General features: G+C 45.1%; 1 protein-coding gene across 2 annotated transcripts in view; it reads right to left on the reverse strand.

The window, feature by feature from the left end:
• Window positions 1–425: 425 nt before the first annotated feature.
• Window positions 426–21005, reverse strand: part of LOC122564127 (complement factor B-like) — a 74855-nt gene continuing 54275 nt past the window's right edge. For both annotated transcript variants that reach the window (XM_043718729.1, XM_043718728.1), the window contains exons 11-18: window positions 18525–18655; window positions 16072–16174; window positions 12905–13049; window positions 8533–8618; window positions 5952–6082; window positions 4046–4127; window positions 2789–2838; window positions 426–1551 (exon numbers count right to left, since the gene is read on the reverse strand). In XM_043718729.1, coding sequence (XP_043574664.1) covers window positions 1429–1551; window positions 2789–2838; window positions 4046–4127; window positions 5952–6082; window positions 8533–8618; window positions 12905–13049; window positions 16072–16174; window positions 18525–18655 — 851 coding nt within the window. In that variant the 3' untranslated portion in view covers window positions 426–1428. The remainder of the gene's footprint in view (window positions 1552–2788; window positions 2839–4045; window positions 4128–5951; window positions 6083–8532; window positions 8619–12904; window positions 13050–16071; window positions 16175–18524; window positions 18656–21005) is intronic.

The following is a 21005-nucleotide window of genomic DNA, read 5'->3' on the forward strand; positions in this document are numbered from 1 at the left end:
CCACCCCCCCCCTCCTTTTTTACCACCCTCTCTAATCTTACTGAAACATCTGTAACCAGGAACCTCCCACAACCATTCCTGTCCCTCTTCTATCCACGTTTCCGTGATGGCCACAACATCGTAGTCCCAGGTACCGATCCACGCCTTAAGTTCACCCACCTTATTTCTGATACTCCTTGCGTTGAAGTATACGCACTTGAACCCATCTCTGTGTCCGCAAGTATTCCCTGTCAGTGCTACCTTCTCCACAGCCTCCCTACATTCTTGGACATCCTGACAAACAGCTAACCTACTTGCTGGACTACAAGTCTGGATCCCATCCCCCTGCCGAATTAGTTTAAATCCCCCCGAAGAGTGCGAGCAAACCTACCTCTAAGATGGTCCTGCTGCTAATTTGAAACAAAGCAATACAAGTGGACAGATTATTTTAAAATAATGATTCCATTTTTAAAATCCATTTCAATAAAACTGTACAAAAATAAACAAGGCTGTCTTATATATTCTGACTTTCCCCTTAACCTTGAAGCAACACAACCTGCAAAACATGTTGAATTTGGGCAAAAGATGGTTGGCCAAGTTTGGAATATTGCAAACAGTCTGAGCAAACCCATTAGAAACATGAATCAATGTAACACAGCAAGGATTTACTGGAATGACACCAGGAATGAGATATTATATTTATGAATTCAAACACATTGGAGAACAGTGAACTTAGTGAAAGGCCACAGAGAATTATAAAACATTTCAAGAGGGTAAATACAGTAAGATTAAACCAAATGGTAAAACGGAGAATGGGAGCATACACCCTAGATTATCACAAGAAAGTAATGAAAAATAGCAGGAGGAAAGCAGAGTGTTATTAAAACACAAGTGACTATCGAATTAGAAATTTAACATTAATTGAAAGCAAACTGAATAAAGGAAAACATAAAAGATATATAAAATAGCAAGGAAATGGAGATGATTCAGACAGCTCCATGCTCTATATCTGTTGGTCTATACCAGAGGAAGCATCAACAAACGTGTGGTTCAGATGGGCCTTTTTTGTAAATCATTCTCATCAATCTCCTGGGAGTATTTGAGTTTTGCTGCAAGATGTAATCTCATGTGAAGCTTTTTTTCAGGTTTATTGCTAGTCAAAACATAATGTACAACACTCCTCTGTCTGGTGTCTTTCTGGAAATATCCACTTGCTTAAAACACACTAAATATGTTTGAGTTAAAACAGAGGATAAATAGTTCTATAAATATGTTGCCTATCTGTTCATAATTAACATCAGCAATCTTTATGCTGTTAAGTATTTAACACACAATGCTTTAAAAGGTCTACATTGGGTGGCACATCCGAAGTACACAGTCTTTTGTCAGGAAGGTTTATACTCTCTGCTTTCCATGGTATATTCAGTCTGTCCTTGTGATGTTGATTGTTTATTCATACTCCAAGTCTGTGACTTTCTCTTTAATCCAGTTCATCAGTTTGGGCACATTGCTATAAAACCCCATGAAGTTCAATCCACAGACATCTGTTCTTCCAAAACTGATGATTCCAACCTGTGGATGTATCAGAGGAGTTGCACATGAGCACAGTATGGTAAAAACAATGACTGCAGATGCTGGAAACCAGATTCTGGATCAGTGGTGCTGGAAGAGCACAGCAATTCAGGCAGCATCCGAGGACAGGCAAAATCGACGTTTCGGGCAAAAGCTTCCTGATGAAGGGCTTTTGCCCGAAACGTCGATTTTGCCTGTCCTCGGATGCTGCCTGAATTGCTGTGCTCTTCCAGCACCACTGATCCATGAGCACAGTATGCCTGCATTAACACTGAGGTGAGTGGTGAGAGCATTTTTGAATCTCCCTGCTCTCCTTCTGCAGGTTCCCATCACTCTTATCGTAGAACCCTTATAGGTGTGGAAGTAGGCCACTTGACTCATCGAGTCCATACCGGCCCTCTGAAGAGCATCCCACGCAGATCCTCCCCCCCCCAATCCCTGTAACCCTGCATTTCCCATGTCTAACCCACCTAACCCGTACATCTTTGGACTGTGGGAGGAAACTGGAGCACCGGAAGAAGCCTGCACAGACACGGGGAGAATGCGCAAAACTCCACACACACAGTCACCTGAGGCTGGAATCAAACCTGGGTCCCTGGCGCTATGAGGCAGCAGTGCTAACTATTGAGCCACCTTTCCACCTGCTTGAAATGGAGCTCCAGGTCACGAGTACTAGTATTTGGGGGTGATCAGTGCTTCATTCACTTGTGACTATGGAACCCACACATCAAAGAGCTGATTCCCTCTTTAAGCACAGCTTGGAAGGGACTGGCTCTCCTCACAGCTTTGGTTACAAGGATCATTAATGTGGGAACTCAGCAGTGCTGAAACAGTGTTGCCCACCTGAGGTAGTGATACACAGAGTGGGGTGGTGAGACCATTCAGCTGGCTTGAAAACTATCTGACCTGGAAACATTGACACTCATAAAGAATTCAAATTTGGGAATAGTTCCACTCGAGAGAAATAATATCCCTGGGCCAACAGTCTATTGTTAATTCCATCAGTTTTGTTGCTAAAACTGTACTTGTCCAGCAATGAGAGTTAAACATTGTGAATAAAATGGCAACATTGTAAGGAAGAAATCTGATATGAAATAATTGACAATAATTTAAGAGGATCAATGAAATCAAGCAATAACTTGGGTGGGATTTGCAAAAGCTATTCACATCTTGGTAAATTTTAAATATCTCATGCTTTGGAAAAAGATACAAATAGACACGAGCCAAGGTGACTCACCTGGATCCATCTCTGGTTTCTCTCTGTGACGAAGGGTCCTCCAGAATCTCCTGTTAAAGTCAGTTAGGGAACTAGTCAAGTGTCAATAACCAGCATCAACAGGCCATAATACACATTGATTCTAATAAAACCGCGTCCAATTAAAAACTGCAGCTTGATTTCATCCAGCTCCCTCACATGCTGGGTATCCAAGCAAGTGCCCAGATCTCCACCATTACCAACCGTAGACTGATTACTGCGCAGACTGAGGCTATCTGGTCTATAACTGTCACTCAGTCTATATTCACGGAAGCAAAGTATCTGGTCACAATCACATTGCTGTTTTGGAGGCTTGCTGACTGCAAATTAACAACAGGATTTCCTACTTATAACATTGACTACATATCAAGGGATGCTTCTTCAGCTGGAAGGTGACGTAGCTAGAAGCAACTCTGCCCTAGTATGGCCAAGCACAACTGTAGATGAAAGGTGGGATAAAGGTCTGTGGGGAGCGGCAGAAAAGTGGAGTGAGAGCAGGATGAGATCAGCCATGATCATGTTAAACGGTCGAGTGGACTCCAAGGGCTGACTTGCCTACCCCTGCCCCGAATTCCATGTATTACTGATGATGTCTGTTGGTTATTAACCAAATAGCACTTACTCATTTTACATAAATAACTTCAGACATCTTGTGGTGATGAAAAACACTATTTCAACGCAAGACTTTTTAAAAAATACTTGTTTGTGCAAGTATGGTAAATTCAAGGAATTTTGTATATTTTGTGCTTTGGGAAGTATGCTTTTTGCTGAGGCAGTGGGTAAAGTTTGGTTCCTTACTCACAACGTGAGGGTATCTAAAAGATTGCCCCTTGAGTGTCTGTACAACATTGACTATAGTTTTACAAACTTTCTCTTTGGAGAGCTACATCCAGTAACTCAGAGACTTTGTGTATGTATGTATGTGTGTGTGTGTGTGCGTGACTGTGTATGTGCCTGCATCAGTGTGTGTGTGTGCTGGGGGGGTGCCTCTGTGTATGTGCCTGCATCTGTCTGTGTGTATACGCACGCCTCTGTGCATGTATCTGCACCTGTGTGTGTGTGTGTGTGTGTGTGTCTGTCTGTCTGTGTGTATGAAGATGAACATTGATAACTCGTGACTGAAAAGCCTCTGTGGCCATTGGGACTGGTGCCTGTGCAGCTATAGCCCCACAAAGAGCCAATTTCCCTTCAGGAGGAGGAGGAGTAAGTTGAGGAAAGGAAGAGAAAAGAAAAGCTTACCTGTACAGCTGTCTGCTGCAGCTCCTTTAGCACAGAACATGTTTTCAGTGAATGGGTATGGTGAGTCACAGCTTCGAAAATGCTAAAAAGACAGAACCAGTGGTGGGATGTTGTACTTTTGAATCATCAGACAGCTCAATGTTTATATGTAAGGTTTACATCTCCAGACCTACGAAGTAGGTCCTGTTTTAACATTAAGAGGGTAGCAACAGGAGATAACACTACAACTGGAGAGACCTGGTCAGCCTGGGATGTTGGGAACTGTGCCCCAAAGATTATTCCGGGGAGGGGGTGGCAGAGGGGAATTTGGTGAGGGGTGGGAGTACCACATGCTCTCGGGACCTCCTCGAAGAGATTGGGAGATTGGCATTACGCCAACTGCTCAGAAAGCCAGAGCAGACATGTTTGGCTGAATGACTTTCTCCCTCTGCACAGTAGGAATTCTGCAATTCTGTGAGGCATCTCTTTGGGAATCTCGCTTGGTTGCCAAACACAAACAGGCTGGAATGTGAGTTGAGAGGTTAAATGCTTGCTCTCAACTCCTGATTACCACGGTTACTTTGTTTCTGAAGGAGCACGCCCTTGTTCACGAGCACATGGTACACAGCATGACTGGAAACCTGACAATGCACTGGATTAAATTAGCTGGGGCGCAAGGAGGGAGCAGGCCGGCACTTTATAGAAGTCACAGAAGAATGGGTTCCCTCAGATTTTGCAAAATGTCGTGGAAGAACCTGATTAAGATTTTCAATTGTTTGATTTATTGTTGTCACATACTGAGATAGAGTGAAAAATGTTCTGTGTGCTTTACAGACAGATTGTCCCATACAAAGTGCATCAGGGTAGCAGAACAGAGTGTAGCATACAGTATTACAGCCACAGAGAGTGAAACCAACATTAATATTTGCACATCTCGTCCGGTGAGTGGATTAAATCAACAATGGACCATACGACTGACTGGTGTAACTGCCCAGTTATTGGTGTAACCGCCAACAGGAGAGCATCACCATGCTGTCAGCTAAGCCAATCAGATCTGAGTATTTTTGAGTTTGTACAAACCTACAAGTAAGGAGCAGGATGAGGCCATTTGGCCCGTCAGGCCTGCTCTGCCATTCAAAAAGAAAATGGCTGATCTGGTTATGTCCTCACTTCCTCATTCCCACTACTCCTGGTAACCTTTGATCTCTTGTTAGTCAAGAATATACAGTATACAGCCTCCCCTTTATAACTATTCAGTGACCCCACCTGCAGCACTCTCTCTGGGGAAGAGTTCCTATGAATAAGGATGCTGTGAGGGAGAAAACTTCTCACTTCCACCTTAAATGGAAGACCTTTTATTTTTGAACTGTGTCCACCAGTCCTAGTTTCTCACAAAATATCCTTTTAGCATCCACCCTGTCAAGTCATCCCAGAGTCATATATGTCTCAACAAAATGACTGCTCCTCTGGACAGCTCCAATCTGCCCAACTTGGGAGCCATGGTGGCTCAGTGGTTAGCATTGTTGCCTCACATCATGAGGGACCTGGGTTCTCTTCCAGCCTCAGGTGACTGTATGAGTTTGCATGTTCTCCCTGTGTCCGGCTGGGTTCCCTCTGGGTGCTCTGGTTTCCTCCCACAGTCCAACAATGTGCAGGTTAGGTGGATTGGCCATGCTAAATTGCCCTGTAGCGTCCATGGATACGCATGCTAAATGGATTAGCCATGGGAAATGCAGAGTGACAGGGATAGAGTGAGTCTGTGGGTGGGGGTGCTCTTTGATGGGTCAATGGGCCGAATAGACCCCTTTCACAGTGTAGGGATTCTACAAGCTCTTTACCAAAAGGGAACATGCACTCTAGTCAACTGTCTGAACAAACAGGAGTCTGAGGGAAAAGAAATACAGACAGAAACCAGAAAACCACATACCTGAATGTCCACTTGTGCGTGGTTTAAGTCAAAAGATGATATACGTCCATGTTTCTTATAGTATCCCCATCCAGTGATGTAACCTGATATTATCTTTTGAATTGTCCCACTGTGACTTGTCAATAGACCATCTGGAATGAAATGTTAATAGATAATTCAGCTGCAAATATTCAACTGGACACGCTTCCCTACTTTAATATGCTTCGGGATTTGAAATTTGTTGGGAAAGTGGCACCATTAGCTGGTGGAACCTGGAGAAAGTTTAGAAAGACTTTATTCAGATGCTGCTGGGAATGAAGGGTTTGAGTTACGAAGAGAGGTTGGATAGGCTGGAACTTTTTTCTCTGGAGTGTAGGAGGTTGAAGGTTGAATTTATTGAGATTTATAAAATCATGAGGGGCATAGATAAGGTCAATGACCAAGAGTCTTTTCTCTAGGGTGGGCGAGTTCAAAACTAGGGGGCATACTTTTAAGGTGAGAGGAGAGAGATTTAAAAAGTACATGAGGGGCAACCTTTTTTTTTTACACAGAGAGTGGTTTGTGAGTGGAATGAACTTCCAGAAGAAGTGGTGGATGTGGGCACAGTGACAACACTCAAAAGACGTTCAGATAGACACATGAATGGGAAAGGTCTGGAGGGATATGGGCCAGGAGCAGGCAGGTGGGACTAATTTAGTCTGGGACTATGGTTGGCATGGACTGATTGGACCGAAGGGTCTGTATCACGTGCCGAAATGACTCTATGGTGGTAACCTAAGGGTCTTCCTCCACAAACTGTTTTGCCAGTTTGCTTGCCTGACATTCAGTCTTAGGGGTAGGAACACCAGTGTGGGTCAGTACAAGTCCAGAGCCTGAAGACATGTATTTCTCACTTGCGGGACATAGGTGTCACTAGCTGGGCCAGCATGTATTTAGTTGCCTTTGAGAAGGTGGTGGGCTGATGTGAAAAGTGATCAACCAAGATTGTGATAATCTCATGTAACATGGGAAAAGTGCAAACAGAAAGATTGACACCCAGTCACCGTGACTCGGCATCTCTCCGGTGAAATTTTGGGGAGTCTGGGCCATCGTTTTTGATCCTTCTCACTGATTCTTTCCCCTGAGCAATATCGCAGGCTGCTCTTGGCCACATTTGTCTTCCATTTGTCTGCACACTGCAAAACCTGTATCCTCTCAATCGATATTACCCTCAATGTTAAACTATCTACTCCCACCTTCATAATATTGGGCACCTGGAGCAGCTCCACCTCAGTGGCTAAAACATACATATTCATCACCTTCATGCACAGTTCTTCCATTGTTCTTTATTGTTGGTTTCCAACTTCTATTGCCTTGTTAATATTAGTTCATTCATATCACTGCTGTCCAGATCCCAAGCAGCACCAATCTACTCTTCAGTAACTCCTGGCCTACAATGGTGCCCTGTCCTTTAATGTTACTACTGTAGAACTCTCCTCTTCATGTTTGAAACCCTTCATGGCTTTTTTCCCTCTGTAACTGTAACCTCCACCAGTCCTATCATCCTTCTAGAGTACTTGGTTTCTCCCATTCTGCTTATTTGTCCATCAATCCTCTCTTCTCTTGACCTTTTACCTACCATGCCTTCTGCTGCCTAGGCTCTGTGCTCCACCCTTTCCCCCCTTCCATCTCCTTTAAGATTCCCCTTTAAACCCTTTTGACCAAAGCTGTTGACCTCCTCATTGTTTGGTCCAATGTCCACTTATTTCTGAGTTGACCCCGATCAGATGCCACTTGGCATTGCTGTGTAGCAGTTGTTAGACATTGAAAAGCACCAAATGGAGAGAATCCAGTCTTAAAGTTTCAGACGTTTGGTTCAGACTGAAGGAGGATTACACCTGAACCATTGACTTCCCCACCTCCTGATGCTGCCTGGCTTGCTGTGTTCTTCCAGCCTCCTGCCTGTTTACCTTAGATTCCAGCATCTGCAGCTTCTTTATCTCTGCTGAGATTTTCCAGCAGTTTGTTTTTGTTTCAGATTTACAGCATCCGCAGTTCTTTCGCTTTCTATATAAATGTTGTCTTTTCTTTATGTGTGAGATTATAGTTTACCCAACACCGTGATATCTATATCACGCTAAGTGCTAAACAGCGAATGCAAATCACTGATCATGATGCAGGCTAAGACCAGGAACAGCAGAAAGACAAATGGAGATGAACTCCACACGGTGGCACAGTGGTTAGCACTGCTGCCTCACAGCGCTAGAGACCCGGGTTCAATTCCCGCCTCAGGCGACTCTCTGTGTGGAGTTTGCACATTCTCCCCGTGTCTGTGTGGGTTTCCTCCTACAATCCAAAAATGTGCAGGTTGGGTGAATTGGCCATGCTAAATTGCCCGTAGTGTTAGGTGATGGGGTAAATGTAAGGGAATGGGTCTGGGTGGGTTGCTCTTCGGAGGGTCAGTGTGGACTTGTTAGGCCGAAGGGCCTGTTTCCACACTGTAGGGAATCTAATGTAAGAATGTTAAACCAAGATATCAGAATCTGACAGCTGATCTGGTGCAAGATGTGGATCTGTTGAGATTCTTTGCGAAAAAAAAAGCAATCTTGGCAAATTGTATTACCTTCGTAATGACAGGCTTCATCCCAGCTACCAGCTGCTGAGGAAAGGATCTCTGCAGTTTTCTTTGTGCATGGTAGACAGACTGGTCTGCAAGAGATAAACCGAGGCATTGGTTCAGCTTGGCTAGAATGGTACTTCACATAAATCTTGGGTGGGGCACGAGATCACATGAGCTGCCCACTGATTTTACCCTTTCAGAGTCAATAAATATTTTGCTGCTCTTTCACTCCCAAGTTGTAATAAATCTATATCCTCTCACAGAGGAAAGCAAGTCATGGAGGTGAAATTAATTTATGATTGCTGTTCCCCTCTTAAACTTGAGTATGTCTGGTCTTGCTTGATTTACTCCCTTTTCACCCCCGTCCCTTCCTGAGGTGCGGCAAGGGATGTTCCTCAAACTTTGGTTTTAGGCTTTCAATTTTTAAAAAATAATCCACCTGCAAATCCTAGAAGGTGGAATTAAAGGTCAGGTTTATAAACAGGACGTTCAAAATGTACAGGGATTGCTTTGCTACTGCATGCACACCGAAACGCTCAGGACATTGAGGACATAGGAGACAGCTATGGATATGGGATACAATGCATTCTGTGTGTCAGTTGCTTTTTGGATCAGCTCAAGAACCATTTGGACCATTGATGGACCAACAGTGATCTGTATAAGCATCAGTCAGATATTGAAATCTTCTCCCACAAAGCCAAGACAGCTTTAGAGTCAGGATGGCAAGGAACATTGCAATGCCACCTGTCAGTGTGACTCTCCAATGTGTTCCTCATCTCCAGGCGATTTATCCGGTGATGGACTCTGTGTGGGAATCACTGCCATCCTGTAGTGGTGGTTTTCAACTCAGCCCCATTAAGGGGCAATTATGCTCTATTTTGGGATGCAGCTAATATCTTGCTGGTGGGGCATGGGCTTCCCCACATGGTGTGTTAGGCATCTATCCCTACCCGCACCGTGATGGGTCCTATCGCTGTGTCACACACCTATCTCACACCTCTGTTAAACCCTGGTATGTCACTGCAGTGTGGGAGAGAAAGTGGAGGTAAGGGTTACCAGATCAGCTGTGAACTCATTGAAGAGCAGGACAGAATCAATGGGCCAAAAAGCCTCTCCTGCTCTTACATCTTCTGATCTGTGCTGGCAACCTGTGGAGGAGTCACCCTTGTCCCAGATAGAGGATGGGTGGCAACCCCACAGTGGGGAGGTTGTACCCTGGTTTGTTTTGAAATTGTTGGGGAACCCACTGACAGGAAGTGGCAGTAAACCCTGTGCCAACATTGCAGCTTTGCCATCATGTGCCAGACTTGTGGAGATGGACATCTCTGGACACCACGTGCATTTATTTATCCTCTTGGACCACAAATGGTGCCTGCTGAATCTCCCTGCTGCTGCTCCCTCAGTTCTCCCAGTGGTCTCACATTCAAACACGCTCCCTCCCCACTCCCCCACCCAGTAGTGTCAACAGTGCTGGCTCCTCCCAGTGGTCTCACAGTGTGGGCCACTGATCCCCCATTGGTGTGGACTACAGCTCTCTGTGCACCTCTCCCTCACCCTTCCTGCACAAACCCACCTCCTCTCCCTAACTGGTTGGCAAATGTGGAGGTGTCCTCTCCATTGGTCCCCTCCTGGAGCAGCGCCCCCTGTCAGCACAGCACTGAGCTGTGCAGCTGTTTGAAAACTGGTGAAGGAGCAAACTCCAGCTGCAGAGAAGGTCAAAGGCTGGCAGCAATGGCAGCTTTGACAGGACAAGGTGGAGTGTCTGGATGGTAGGCCGTGAGTTCAGCAATGCCAAGGACTGGTACCAGACTGGTGAAAATGGTGCATTAAGGTGGAGGCTGGGCAGGAGAACTCATTGGAAGATACACTTATTGACCTTGCCCACCCATGTGAGGTCACTTGTGGCACTTTTGTAAGCTCAGTTGGTCCACTTTGAGGTACAGGATAAGGCCATTCGTTTAGGTTCCTTTCCTGAAAATATGTCAATGACGTGGGCACACAGCAGCTCGGATGTCCGAGAGTCAGGACACTCAAACCCCAGGCCGATGAGGTCTATTTTACATTCTGTCCAACCCCACCCACTGCCAGGTAGGTTTTCAGTGGAGGATGGGGCACGGAGGAGTTAAGGGGGTGGCAAGATGACCAGCTTCCTGCCCAGTCTCTGTAATCAGCAGAACGCCTAACATCTGAAAATAGAGAACACACAAGTCATAGAGTCATCGAGATATACAGCATGGAAACAGGTCCTTTGGTCCAACTCGTCCATGTCAGATATCCTAAATTAATCTCGTCCCATTTGCCAGCATTTGCCCCATATTCTTCTAAACCCTTCCTGTTCATAAACCCATCCAGATGCCTTTTAAATGTTGTAATTGTACCAGCATTTCCACTGGCAGCTCATTCCATACACACACAACCCTTTGTGTGAAAACGTTGCCTCAAAGGTCCCTTTTAAATCTTTCCCATCTCACCTTAAACCTATGCCTTCTAGCTTTGGACTCCCCCACCCCAGGGTAAAGAGCTTGTCTATTTACCCTAACCATGCTCTTCATGATTTTTATAAAGCTCTATAATATCATCCTTCAGCCTCCTACACTCCAGGGAAAAAAGCCCCAGTCTATTCAGCCTCTCCCGATAGCTCAAAGCCTCCAAACCTGGCAACATCTTTTCTCAACCTTTTAAAGTTTCACAACATCCTTCCTACAGCAGGGAGACCAGAACTGCACAACCAATGTCCTGTACAGCTGCAACATGACCTCCCACCCCTAGGCTCAACAGACTGACCGATAAAGGCAAGTATATCAAACATAACACTGAAGGGTTTCATGCTGCCCAAACCATTAAACATAGAAAATAGGAGCAGGAAGAGGTCATTCAGCCCTTTGACACGTTCCGCCATTCGATTGAGGCCAATCATCCAACTCTGTCCCCTCTTACCGCTTTCGCCCCATACCCTTTGATCCATTTAGCCCGATATCTAATTGCTTTTAGAAAATATTGAATATTTTGGCCTGGGCCAGAGATATCCACTCTCTGGGTGAAGATATTTCTCCTCATCTCAAAATGGCTACTGTGGGCTGATGGGTGGGAATGAGGAGGCCATTTGTGAATAACAATTGTGTAATGGCGAGTCAGGGAATCGGGCACAACATCTGGAAAGGGTCCCTTTGCATTTCGGGGGGATTCCACTCCCAAGATAGAACCACACCCTCTCCTCCCTTAGCTTTGTTCCTCCTTGCCTGGCCTCCAAACCCTGCCCCTTTCACCTCCCTCACTCATGCCCCCTGATTATTTCCTTGCTTCCTGTGCTGTCTCCCTGAGCCTACTGCAATACTAGCAGTGCCCACTGCTGTGTCCAAGCACTGTTGAGCCCTCCTGAGGATGGAAGTCCCCTTCCCAAATTGGTTAAGACACCCACAGCTTCTGGATTAACACTATCTGTGTCTTTGTGGGTTTCGTCCAGGTGCTCTGGTTTCCTCCCACAATCCAAAGATGTGCAAGTCAGGTAAATTGGTGAAGCTAAATTGCCCATAGTGTTCAGGGATGTGTAGGTTAAGTCAAGGGTAAATGTAGTGTAATAAGGTAGGGGAATGGGTCTGGGTGGGTTACTGTGCGGAGGGTCGTTGTGGACTTGTTGGGGCGAATGGCCTCTGTCCACACTGTAGGGGGATTCTATGATTCTATGCCTGGATTGGCGGTTGTGCAGAGAAGGAAGCAGCCACTAGTCCTGTTTCCTTGTCTGGGTATAAGGACCCACTTGGTTTGCAGCAATAAAGGAGCAACAACTGATAAGTCTTAACAAGAAAAGGCTCTCATCTTAACAACTGGAGAATATGGGTCCGCAGTCTCACAGATTCTTAGACGTTCTGCTTTATCCCACCCAAGCTAATATGACGTTATCAGAGTGGGTGGCATTTAATTCATTTCCCGGTTGAACGAGCCAAAGAACTGAGTGGAACTGAGGAGCAGAACCGCTCTCAGCCAGCGTGAGGCAATGCTGTGGTCGAGAATGTGGAATGGGTTCCTCCGCGCTGCTGGACAATTCTTGCAACATTTGCCACCAGCCCATAAAATCCAGCCCATGGTGTTTCACCACAGCCCCCTCTCCTTGTGCTACAATTCACCACTCATTCCCCAAACTGTCAAGTACCCTGAATAGCAAATTATTCAGAGAGCGTACCAGTGGCTCCACCGTAAGGTCATCATTAACACAGAGAGCTGTAGAGTCATCTTCCCCACTGCAAACTTTATGATTGAGTAATTCACAGACATTGCCAAAGTATTTCTCTTTTAATCAGTTACTCTTCCTTTATTCTTCCGTTTACTCTCCTCATAAATTCTATGGCATTCTGATACTCGAAATGAGTGGCAGTACCTCACGTGAGAATCAAATATGATGGGATCTTTAGTCTTCAAGAGGGCTATGTCGTTGTTCATCTCTGAGGGGCTGCTAAAATTTTCATGGATAATCACTTCTTCCACAAGTATTTCTTGCAAAATTTTCTTTCTGCTGACTGAGCCTGGAAGGAAGTGTTCAGCAGTTAGATTGCCATCTCTCAGATTGGATCACAGTTTACAGAAGAAACCCAGTGTTATTCCCACTGAGAATTTCTGTGATATATGAACAGTGTGTTGCATTTTGAATAATGGTGCAAAAATTGGTAAAAGAGAAAAATAAACTTCTATTGATCGCAGGAAAATCAAGGCTCCAGTATTCTCACTCAATATGCTGCATGGGATGCTTCTGGATTAATATAACTCGTGTCTGCCTGGTGTGGTATTTCTGCAGAAAGGAAGCTGCCATTCATCCTTGACTGGGTATAAGGGCCCACTTCATTTGCAGCGATAAAGGAGCAACTACTGATTACTCTTAACGAGGAGAGGCTCTTATCTTAACAACTGGAGAAGATAGGTCTACACTCTCGCAGATCCTAAGATGTTCAGCTTTATTCCCACCCATGTCATTGTTGTGGGAGGGAAAAGAAAGAGTGAGGGCAGAAACGGGGTGACATAGTGGCTGAGTGGGTTAGCACTCCTGTCCTACAGCACCAGAGACCCAGGTTCAATTCTGCCCTTGGGTGACTGTGTGGAGTTTGCGCATTCTCCCCATGTCTGCGTGGGTTTCCTCTGGGTGCTCCAGTTTCTTCCCATGGTCCAAAAATGTGCAGGTCAGGGTGGACTGGCCATGCTAAACTGCCCATAGTGTCCAGGGATGTGCAGGCCAGGTGGATTAGCTATGGGAACTGCAGGGTTACAGGGATAGAGAGAATGGGTCTGGGCGGGATGCTCTTCATAGGTTCAGTGTGGACTTAGTGGGCTAAATGGTCACCTTCCATGCTGTAGGGGTTCTATGATTCTATGCCAATATGGTATCATCAGATTGGGTGGAACTTAATTCAATCTCGAGTTGTATGAGCCATGGAACTGAGAAGCAGAACTGCTCTGAAGCAGTGTGAGGTGATGCTGATGGAGAGAGAAGTCAAGAGTGGGCATATTGCATCATGTAGCACTGTCCCCATCCATCACTACCCTCCTCCACCTGGCTGAGCTCTAACTCCACCTGCTTTGTTCAGGTCATGAGTGTGACCATGGGTCTATGCATGGGCTCCTGTTATGTCTACCTCTCTGTTGGTATGTGGAACATTCCTTGTGCCAGTCTTACTCCAGACCTCACCCCCAACTCTTTCTCCCGTATATCAATGACATAATTGGTGCTGCTTCCATCTCTCATCTGGAATTGGAAAAATTGATCAATTTTCACCCCACTCTCACCTGAACTTGAAAAGTCCTCTTGCTTGATTTCCTTTGATTTATCCCTGAAACTGGTTTAAATAAAAGCACACCAGCTTCTCCCCAGAGATTCCCCTGGATACCTGTGGGTTGTGTGAAGGGGGCAGAGAACTTCATCTTCTTTGTAAATCACTGTGGATTCTTTTGCATTTCCTGTTGCTTTTTGTTGTTTATATGTCTATTAGAAGTGTGGAAGTAATAACAGGAGGAGACCATTCAGCCCTCTGACCCTGCTCCACCATTCAATTTGATCATGGCTGGCATTCACCTCACTGCCCTGTTCCAGCTCTCTCTTCGTATCTTTTCATCCCTTTAGCCCTGAGAACTCCTTCTTGAAAACATTTAACGTTTTGACTTCAACTGCTTTCTGTGGTCAAAAATTTCACAGGCTCACCACTCCCTGGGTGAAGACATTTCTCCTCATCATAATCCTAAATGGCTTACTCCAGATTCTTAAACTGTGACCCTTGCTTCTGGTCCCCCTGATCTTCACAAACATGGGGAGGTGGTGTCCAAGTGGTATTGTCACTGCATTATTAATCCAGAGACCCAGGCAATGTCCCAGGTACCTGGGCTCCAATCCCACTATTGGAAATGGTGGAATTTGAGTTCACTCATGAAGGCTGGAGGTAAAACCCATCTTGTTCACTAATATCCTTTAGGGAAGGAAAGGGCCATCCTTACCTGGTCTGGCCTACATTTGACTCCAGACTACTAACTCTCAACTGTTGTCGGGTTGGGCAAAAAATGCTGGTCTAGCCAGTGATGCCTACCTCCTGTGAATAAATTTTTAAAAATCTGTCTGGTCCTGTCCAAACTTATAGGTTTCTGTGAGGTACCCGCTCACTCTTCTAAACGCCAATTCTCTTCACGCATCAGGTTCAAGAACAGCTTCTTCCCTGCTGTTATTAGACTTCTGTTTGGATCTCTCAAATTTCAAATCTAATACTGATCTTGCTTTTAGTGCACCTTCTTTGCAGCTGTAACTTTGTATTCCTTGTTCTGTTTAATCATCCTCTGCCTGTACTGCATGCAAAACAAAACTTTTCACTATACCCAGATACACATGACAATAATAAATCAAATCAAATCAAAAGTCCTCCCATCCCAGGAATCAGTCTGGTAAACCTTTGTTACACTCCCTCCATAGACAGAACATCCTTTCTCAGAAACGGAGACCAAAACTACACACAATATTCTAGGAGTGGTCTCACCAAGGCCCTCTAGAATTGCACTAGAATTTTGGAGATCACAGTCGGTCAGGCAGCATCCATGGAGAGAAAGCAAGTTAACATTTCAGTCTAGGTATCCCTGCTCCTGCACTGAAATCCTCTCACTATGAAGGCCAATATAGCACTGGGTTTCTTCACTGCCTGCTGTACCTACATACTTACATTCAGTGGCTGGTGTACAAGGACATCCAGGTCTAGATGGACCTCCTCATTTCTCATTCAATTACGTTTGCTTTACTACTTTCTGCTACCAAAGTGAATAACCTCTCTCATGTATCCACAATGATCTTCCAGAATACTGCACCTCTGACAACACAGCACTCCTTCAGTACTGCAGTGAATTATCAGTTTGAACATGGGCTGGAGTCCTGGATTTGGGCTAACCTATTCACTAAGAGGTGAGATTGCTGTCAAATAAGATAAAAACAATGACTGCAGAGTGCTGTCAAATAAGCCTGATTGACAAATTGACATGCTCCTTGAAGGATTGGAACATGTTTTGAAAAGGTTTGAATCTTACCAGCCTGTATAGTCAAGTCATCAGCCATTCCCTGAGTGATGTTAAAACAATGTGCAGCAGAGAGGATCCAGCGTTTCGAGATAATTGACCCACCACAAAATTTCTATTTAAAGAAACCACAGAACATAAAAGTAATTAGCAGACCAACGTGAAAGAAGGTGCTACGTAGATGGAAGTCTAATCCTTGAAAAGTAAACGGAGGCCCCAGCTAAATGTTTGGAATGAATGTTGAAAATATTAATATTATTAACAAGGACAGCAAGTAAAAGTAATTAACTTGGTCATTGTTTTTTTTTTCTCTGGGATCTTCCTGTGCTTTGAAACAGGGCATGAAACTCACAGGAACTGAGCCGGTCCTTAAGAAAGAGAGATGGAATCACCAGGAGTGGATGAATTGATGAAACACGAGATACGATGGAGGGAAGGAGACAGAATAAAACCAGAAAGAGTATGAGGACATTGAAAAACAGATTACAAAAGCACGAAGAAATGTTAAAGAAACAAATGGTATGTGGAGCACAAATAGATATAGAAGGACTGGGGAAAAACGGACACAACCCTCAGTGCATCTCACAGAAAGGTTAAAACACTGGTAGAAAGGAGGAAACCAATTACTTCAAACATTGGGCTGTGCAAATTCTAAATTATTCTAAAAAGCCAGCATGGTGGCTCAGTGGTTAGCCCTGCTCCCTCACAGTGCCAGGGACCTGGATTCGATTCCACCTTCAGGATAGAGTTTGCATGTTCTCCCTTTGTCTGCATAGGTTTCCTCCCACAGTCCAAAAGATGGACAGGTTGGGTGGATTAGCCATGAGAAATTGTGACTAGAGGCTGGAACTGAACCCGGGTCCCTGGTGCTGTGGGGAAGCAGTGCTAACCACTGAGCCACAGTGTCAATCAGGGCTCTTACTGATTCCAAGAGCTGTCCTTGCTTTCACCTTGTTAATTGAAGTGTTGCAGTCTGTCTCATTTATCACTGCTCCTTTTCTTTTCCCTCTGATGGTGTTAATTCACTTCACTGGTGTGTGGCTCTCCAAAATACTCCACTTATTCAGAGGACCTCCTCGTGGGACTGCTCCTGGGCCTGGCCAAACTGGCCGTAAACAGGTCCAGGCAGCGGGCCGCGAAGGGGGTCGTTAGGGCCGACTGCCTGCCCCTCTTCCGCGGTTATGTTAGAGCCCGGGTGTCTCTGGAGAAGGAGCACGTGGTCTCCACCAACACCCTGGAGTTGTTCAGGGGTAGGTGGGCGCCACAGGGAGTGGATTGCATTATCTCCCCCTCCAACTCTATTTTGATTTAATCCCTGCCCTCCCCTTCACTGTTTGATCACACAGCACTGCCCGTTGATGTGAAGGGCGCTGCTTGTCACAGGCCACTCGGGTGTTTCATTTCTTCCTGATGGTGGAAGCTGAATAAAAATTTGTGCACCTTGTGTCTTTCACTGTGTCTCACACCTGCACACACACAAGATGGGTGCTGGGGGAAATATAAGCACTACCACAATTAGGCGGCAGTGTGGGGCTAAAGAAGAAGTATAACCAGGAGAATAAAAGAAAAAGTACTCTACTCATTGTCAACACTTCCCTGTTTGAAGCGCTGTTCTCCTTCCCTGCTCCTTGCACAGCCCAATGTTTGGAGTAATTGGTTTCTCCATATCCGCCACAAATTCACCTGCACCTCCACACACATCATCTATTGCATCCTCTGCACCCGATGTGGCCTCCTCTATATTGGAGACAGGCCGCCTACTTGTGGAACGTTTCGGAGAACACCTCTGGGACACCCGGACCAACCAACCCAACCACCCCCGTGGCTCAACACTTCAACTCCCCCTCCCACTCCACCAAGGACATGCAGGTCCTTGGACTCCTCCATCGCCAGACCATGGCAACACGATGGTTGGAGGAAGAGTGCCTCATCTTCCGCCTAGGAACCCTCCATCCACAAGGGATGAACTCAGATTTCTCCAGTTTCCTCATTTCCCCTCCCCCCACCTTGTCTCAGTCCCAACCCTCAAACTCAGCATCACCTTCCTAACCTGAAATCTTCTTCCTGACCTCTCCGCCCCCACCCCACTCTGGACAACCACCCTCACCTTTACCTCCTTCCACCTATCACATTTCCAACACCCCTCCCCCAAGTCCCTCGTCCCTACTTTTTATCTTAGCCTGCTGGACACACTTTCCTCATTCCTGAAGAAGGGCTTATGCCCGAAACGTCGATTCTCCTGCTCCTTGGATGCTGCCTGACCTGCTGCACTTTTCCAGCAACACATTTTCATCTCTGATCTCCAGCATCTGCAGTCCTCACTTTCTCCCAGGATAAAGACCTATCCAGACATAGTCCCGGTATGGGATGAAAACATTGAAGAAAGCCAGGTGCATGCTGTTATGTCAAGTAGATAAATTTAACAATATTTTGTTCTTCGGGAGCTTTAAAAGATGTTCACTTACTTTGTTTGGTAAATTAATGAGGACATGCCATGGCCAATCATATTCTTTTGATTTCATACCACCAAAGATTCTCGAAACAGGTCTCTGTATAACGTTCCCTCGGATACCACAATCTGACAGCCCTCTGTTACCTACAACAAATAAAAGAATGGAATTTAGCTGCAGCGTTAACAAGGAACAGCAGAATGTAAATTAAGCTATGAATTGAAATTGGAATCCAAGTGATCTGAGTTGCTCCAGATTAAATTAATTTTATAAGTACACTGTGGCATGCAGTAGGAGACTACATGGGAACTTAATAGCAGCTGTTATGGGAAGATGTAGAGTGAAAATTTTGATGGAGCTTTCTCCCCTAGTCATCTGCTGACACTCCCATACGGGACTTTACTGAGGGTGCCAACATTCCCAGGAGGACAGCAGGGAAGATGATAAAATAGCAGGGCAAAATCAGCTTGCTGAATTTCTGGCTAAAATGCAGCTATGGGATGTAAGTCTAAATACTGATAGAGGGGATTAAAAACTATAATTACTGGTGAACTGTATGAATGGTTATATTAATGAAAGCAATTCTGTAACTCTGAATTAATTTATCTGAATTAATAAAATTATAATTAATTTACAAATAATACACAGGCCAAAGTGTTATAGAGATTCTCTTGGGAGTTTGTGTGGAGCCTATAAAAGGCCTACCCTTTGTTAAGGATGAACGTATATCTGACTTTGTGTGAATAGATGTTGGTTATCTATAGGAGAGGCAACTAACTCAGCAAACTGCGTTCTGCTGGGAAAATAGCATGGGACATGATTTTCCATTGTTCGCACCGAGTGAGGGGGCAGTTAGGTTGGTGTCAAGTCTTAGAAGCCTCTAACCCTAGAGGTTGAGGTCTTCTCTTCAAGGGATCTATGAAGGAAGGTAGTTCACACTTGCTTCTCATGAGTGGGGTGGTCAGGGCTGTGAGAGTGGGTGGAGGCATGAGCAGGTGGGTAATGTTCAGAGGGCCAATCCCTTGTCAACCACACTTCTCCACTTTTGCCTCTGATTACCCCAAGAATGGACAAATGGAGATTCACTCAGGGCAGCCCAGTTTTCCAATTGGTGCCGAGAAGGCAGATAAATGGGGAGATGATGAGTTGAGGTCTTTGAGTGACTATCAATAGATCTCTTAAGAGGCTGGCTGACTGGTGAGTTCAGAAAAAAACCAGTGGACCTTCTTGGCAAACACTTAATGGCTGAGGTGTCAACAGGAGGTGAGAACCTCTCGAGAGCCAGTTATTTCCCCTTCTCGTCACTCCTCCTCCTCCACACACAATCCTGACTTGGAATTATCTCACAGCTACTGGGTTGAAAATCCTGAACTCCCCCCAATAACAGCACTGTGGGTGCTACTACACCTCATTCACTGCTGTCATTCAAAAAGACAGCTCACCACCACTTTACTCAGGGGATGTTCTCCTGAGAATGAATGGAGAATAAGTGTAAGCCCAACCAGTGAAGTCCACATCCTATGAATGATTCTATTAAAAATGCCTGCTGGTTTAAAATTAAATCCACATTTAAATATGAAGTGGGGAGTTAAAGGTGTGAATAGCCTTTTAAAGACATAATACTTACAATATTAATCAACTTCTCTACCTCAGAAAGGGAATATTTTAAAGTTTTAATTTTCTTTGCTTTAGGTCGTTAAATTGTTGTTTGAGGGGAATGTGCCAGATTTTCCAAGGAACGAAGATCACAATCCTGTGGTTTTGCATTGAGAAATATTCTGGATTTCTGGCAGGAGATTCCAATCACAGTTCCATTGGAAATGGAGAGCATATAGAGTCATAGAGATGTACAGCAGGGAAACAGACCCTTCGGTCCAACCCGACCATGCTGACTAGATATCCCAACCCAATTTAGCACCCGGCCCATATCCCTCCAAACCCTTCCTATTCATATACCCATTCAAATGCCTCTTAAATGTTGCAATTGTACCAGCCTCCACCACTTCCTCTGGCAGCTCATTCCATATACATACCACCCTCTACGTAAGAAAGTTGCCCCTTAGGTCTCTTTTATATCTTCCCCTCTCACCCTAAACCTATGCCCTCTAGTTCTGGACTCCCCCACCCCAGGGAAAAGACTTTCTACTTATTCTATCCATGCCCCTCATAATTTTGTAAACCTCTATAAGGTCACCCTCCGACGCTCTAGGGAAAACAGCCCCAGCCTGTACAGCCTCTCCTCATAGCTCAAATCCTCCAAACCTGGCAACATCCTTGTAAATCTTTTCTGAACCCTTTCAAGTTTCACAACATCTTTCCAATAGGAAGGAGACCAGAATTGCATGCAATATTCCAACAGTGGCCTAACCAATGTCCTGTACAGCTGCAACATGACCTCCCAACTCCTGTACTTAATACTCTAACTAAGAAAGGAAAGCATACCAAACGCCTTCTTCACTATCCTATCTACCTGCGACTCCACTTTCAAGGAGCTAT

Source organism: Chiloscyllium plagiosum, chromosome 28 (assembly GCF_004010195.1).
Source record: "Chiloscyllium plagiosum isolate BGI_BamShark_2017 chromosome 28, ASM401019v2, whole genome shotgun sequence".
Taxonomy (NCBI): Eukaryota; Metazoa; Chordata; class Chondrichthyes; order Orectolobiformes; family Hemiscylliidae; genus Chiloscyllium; species Chiloscyllium plagiosum.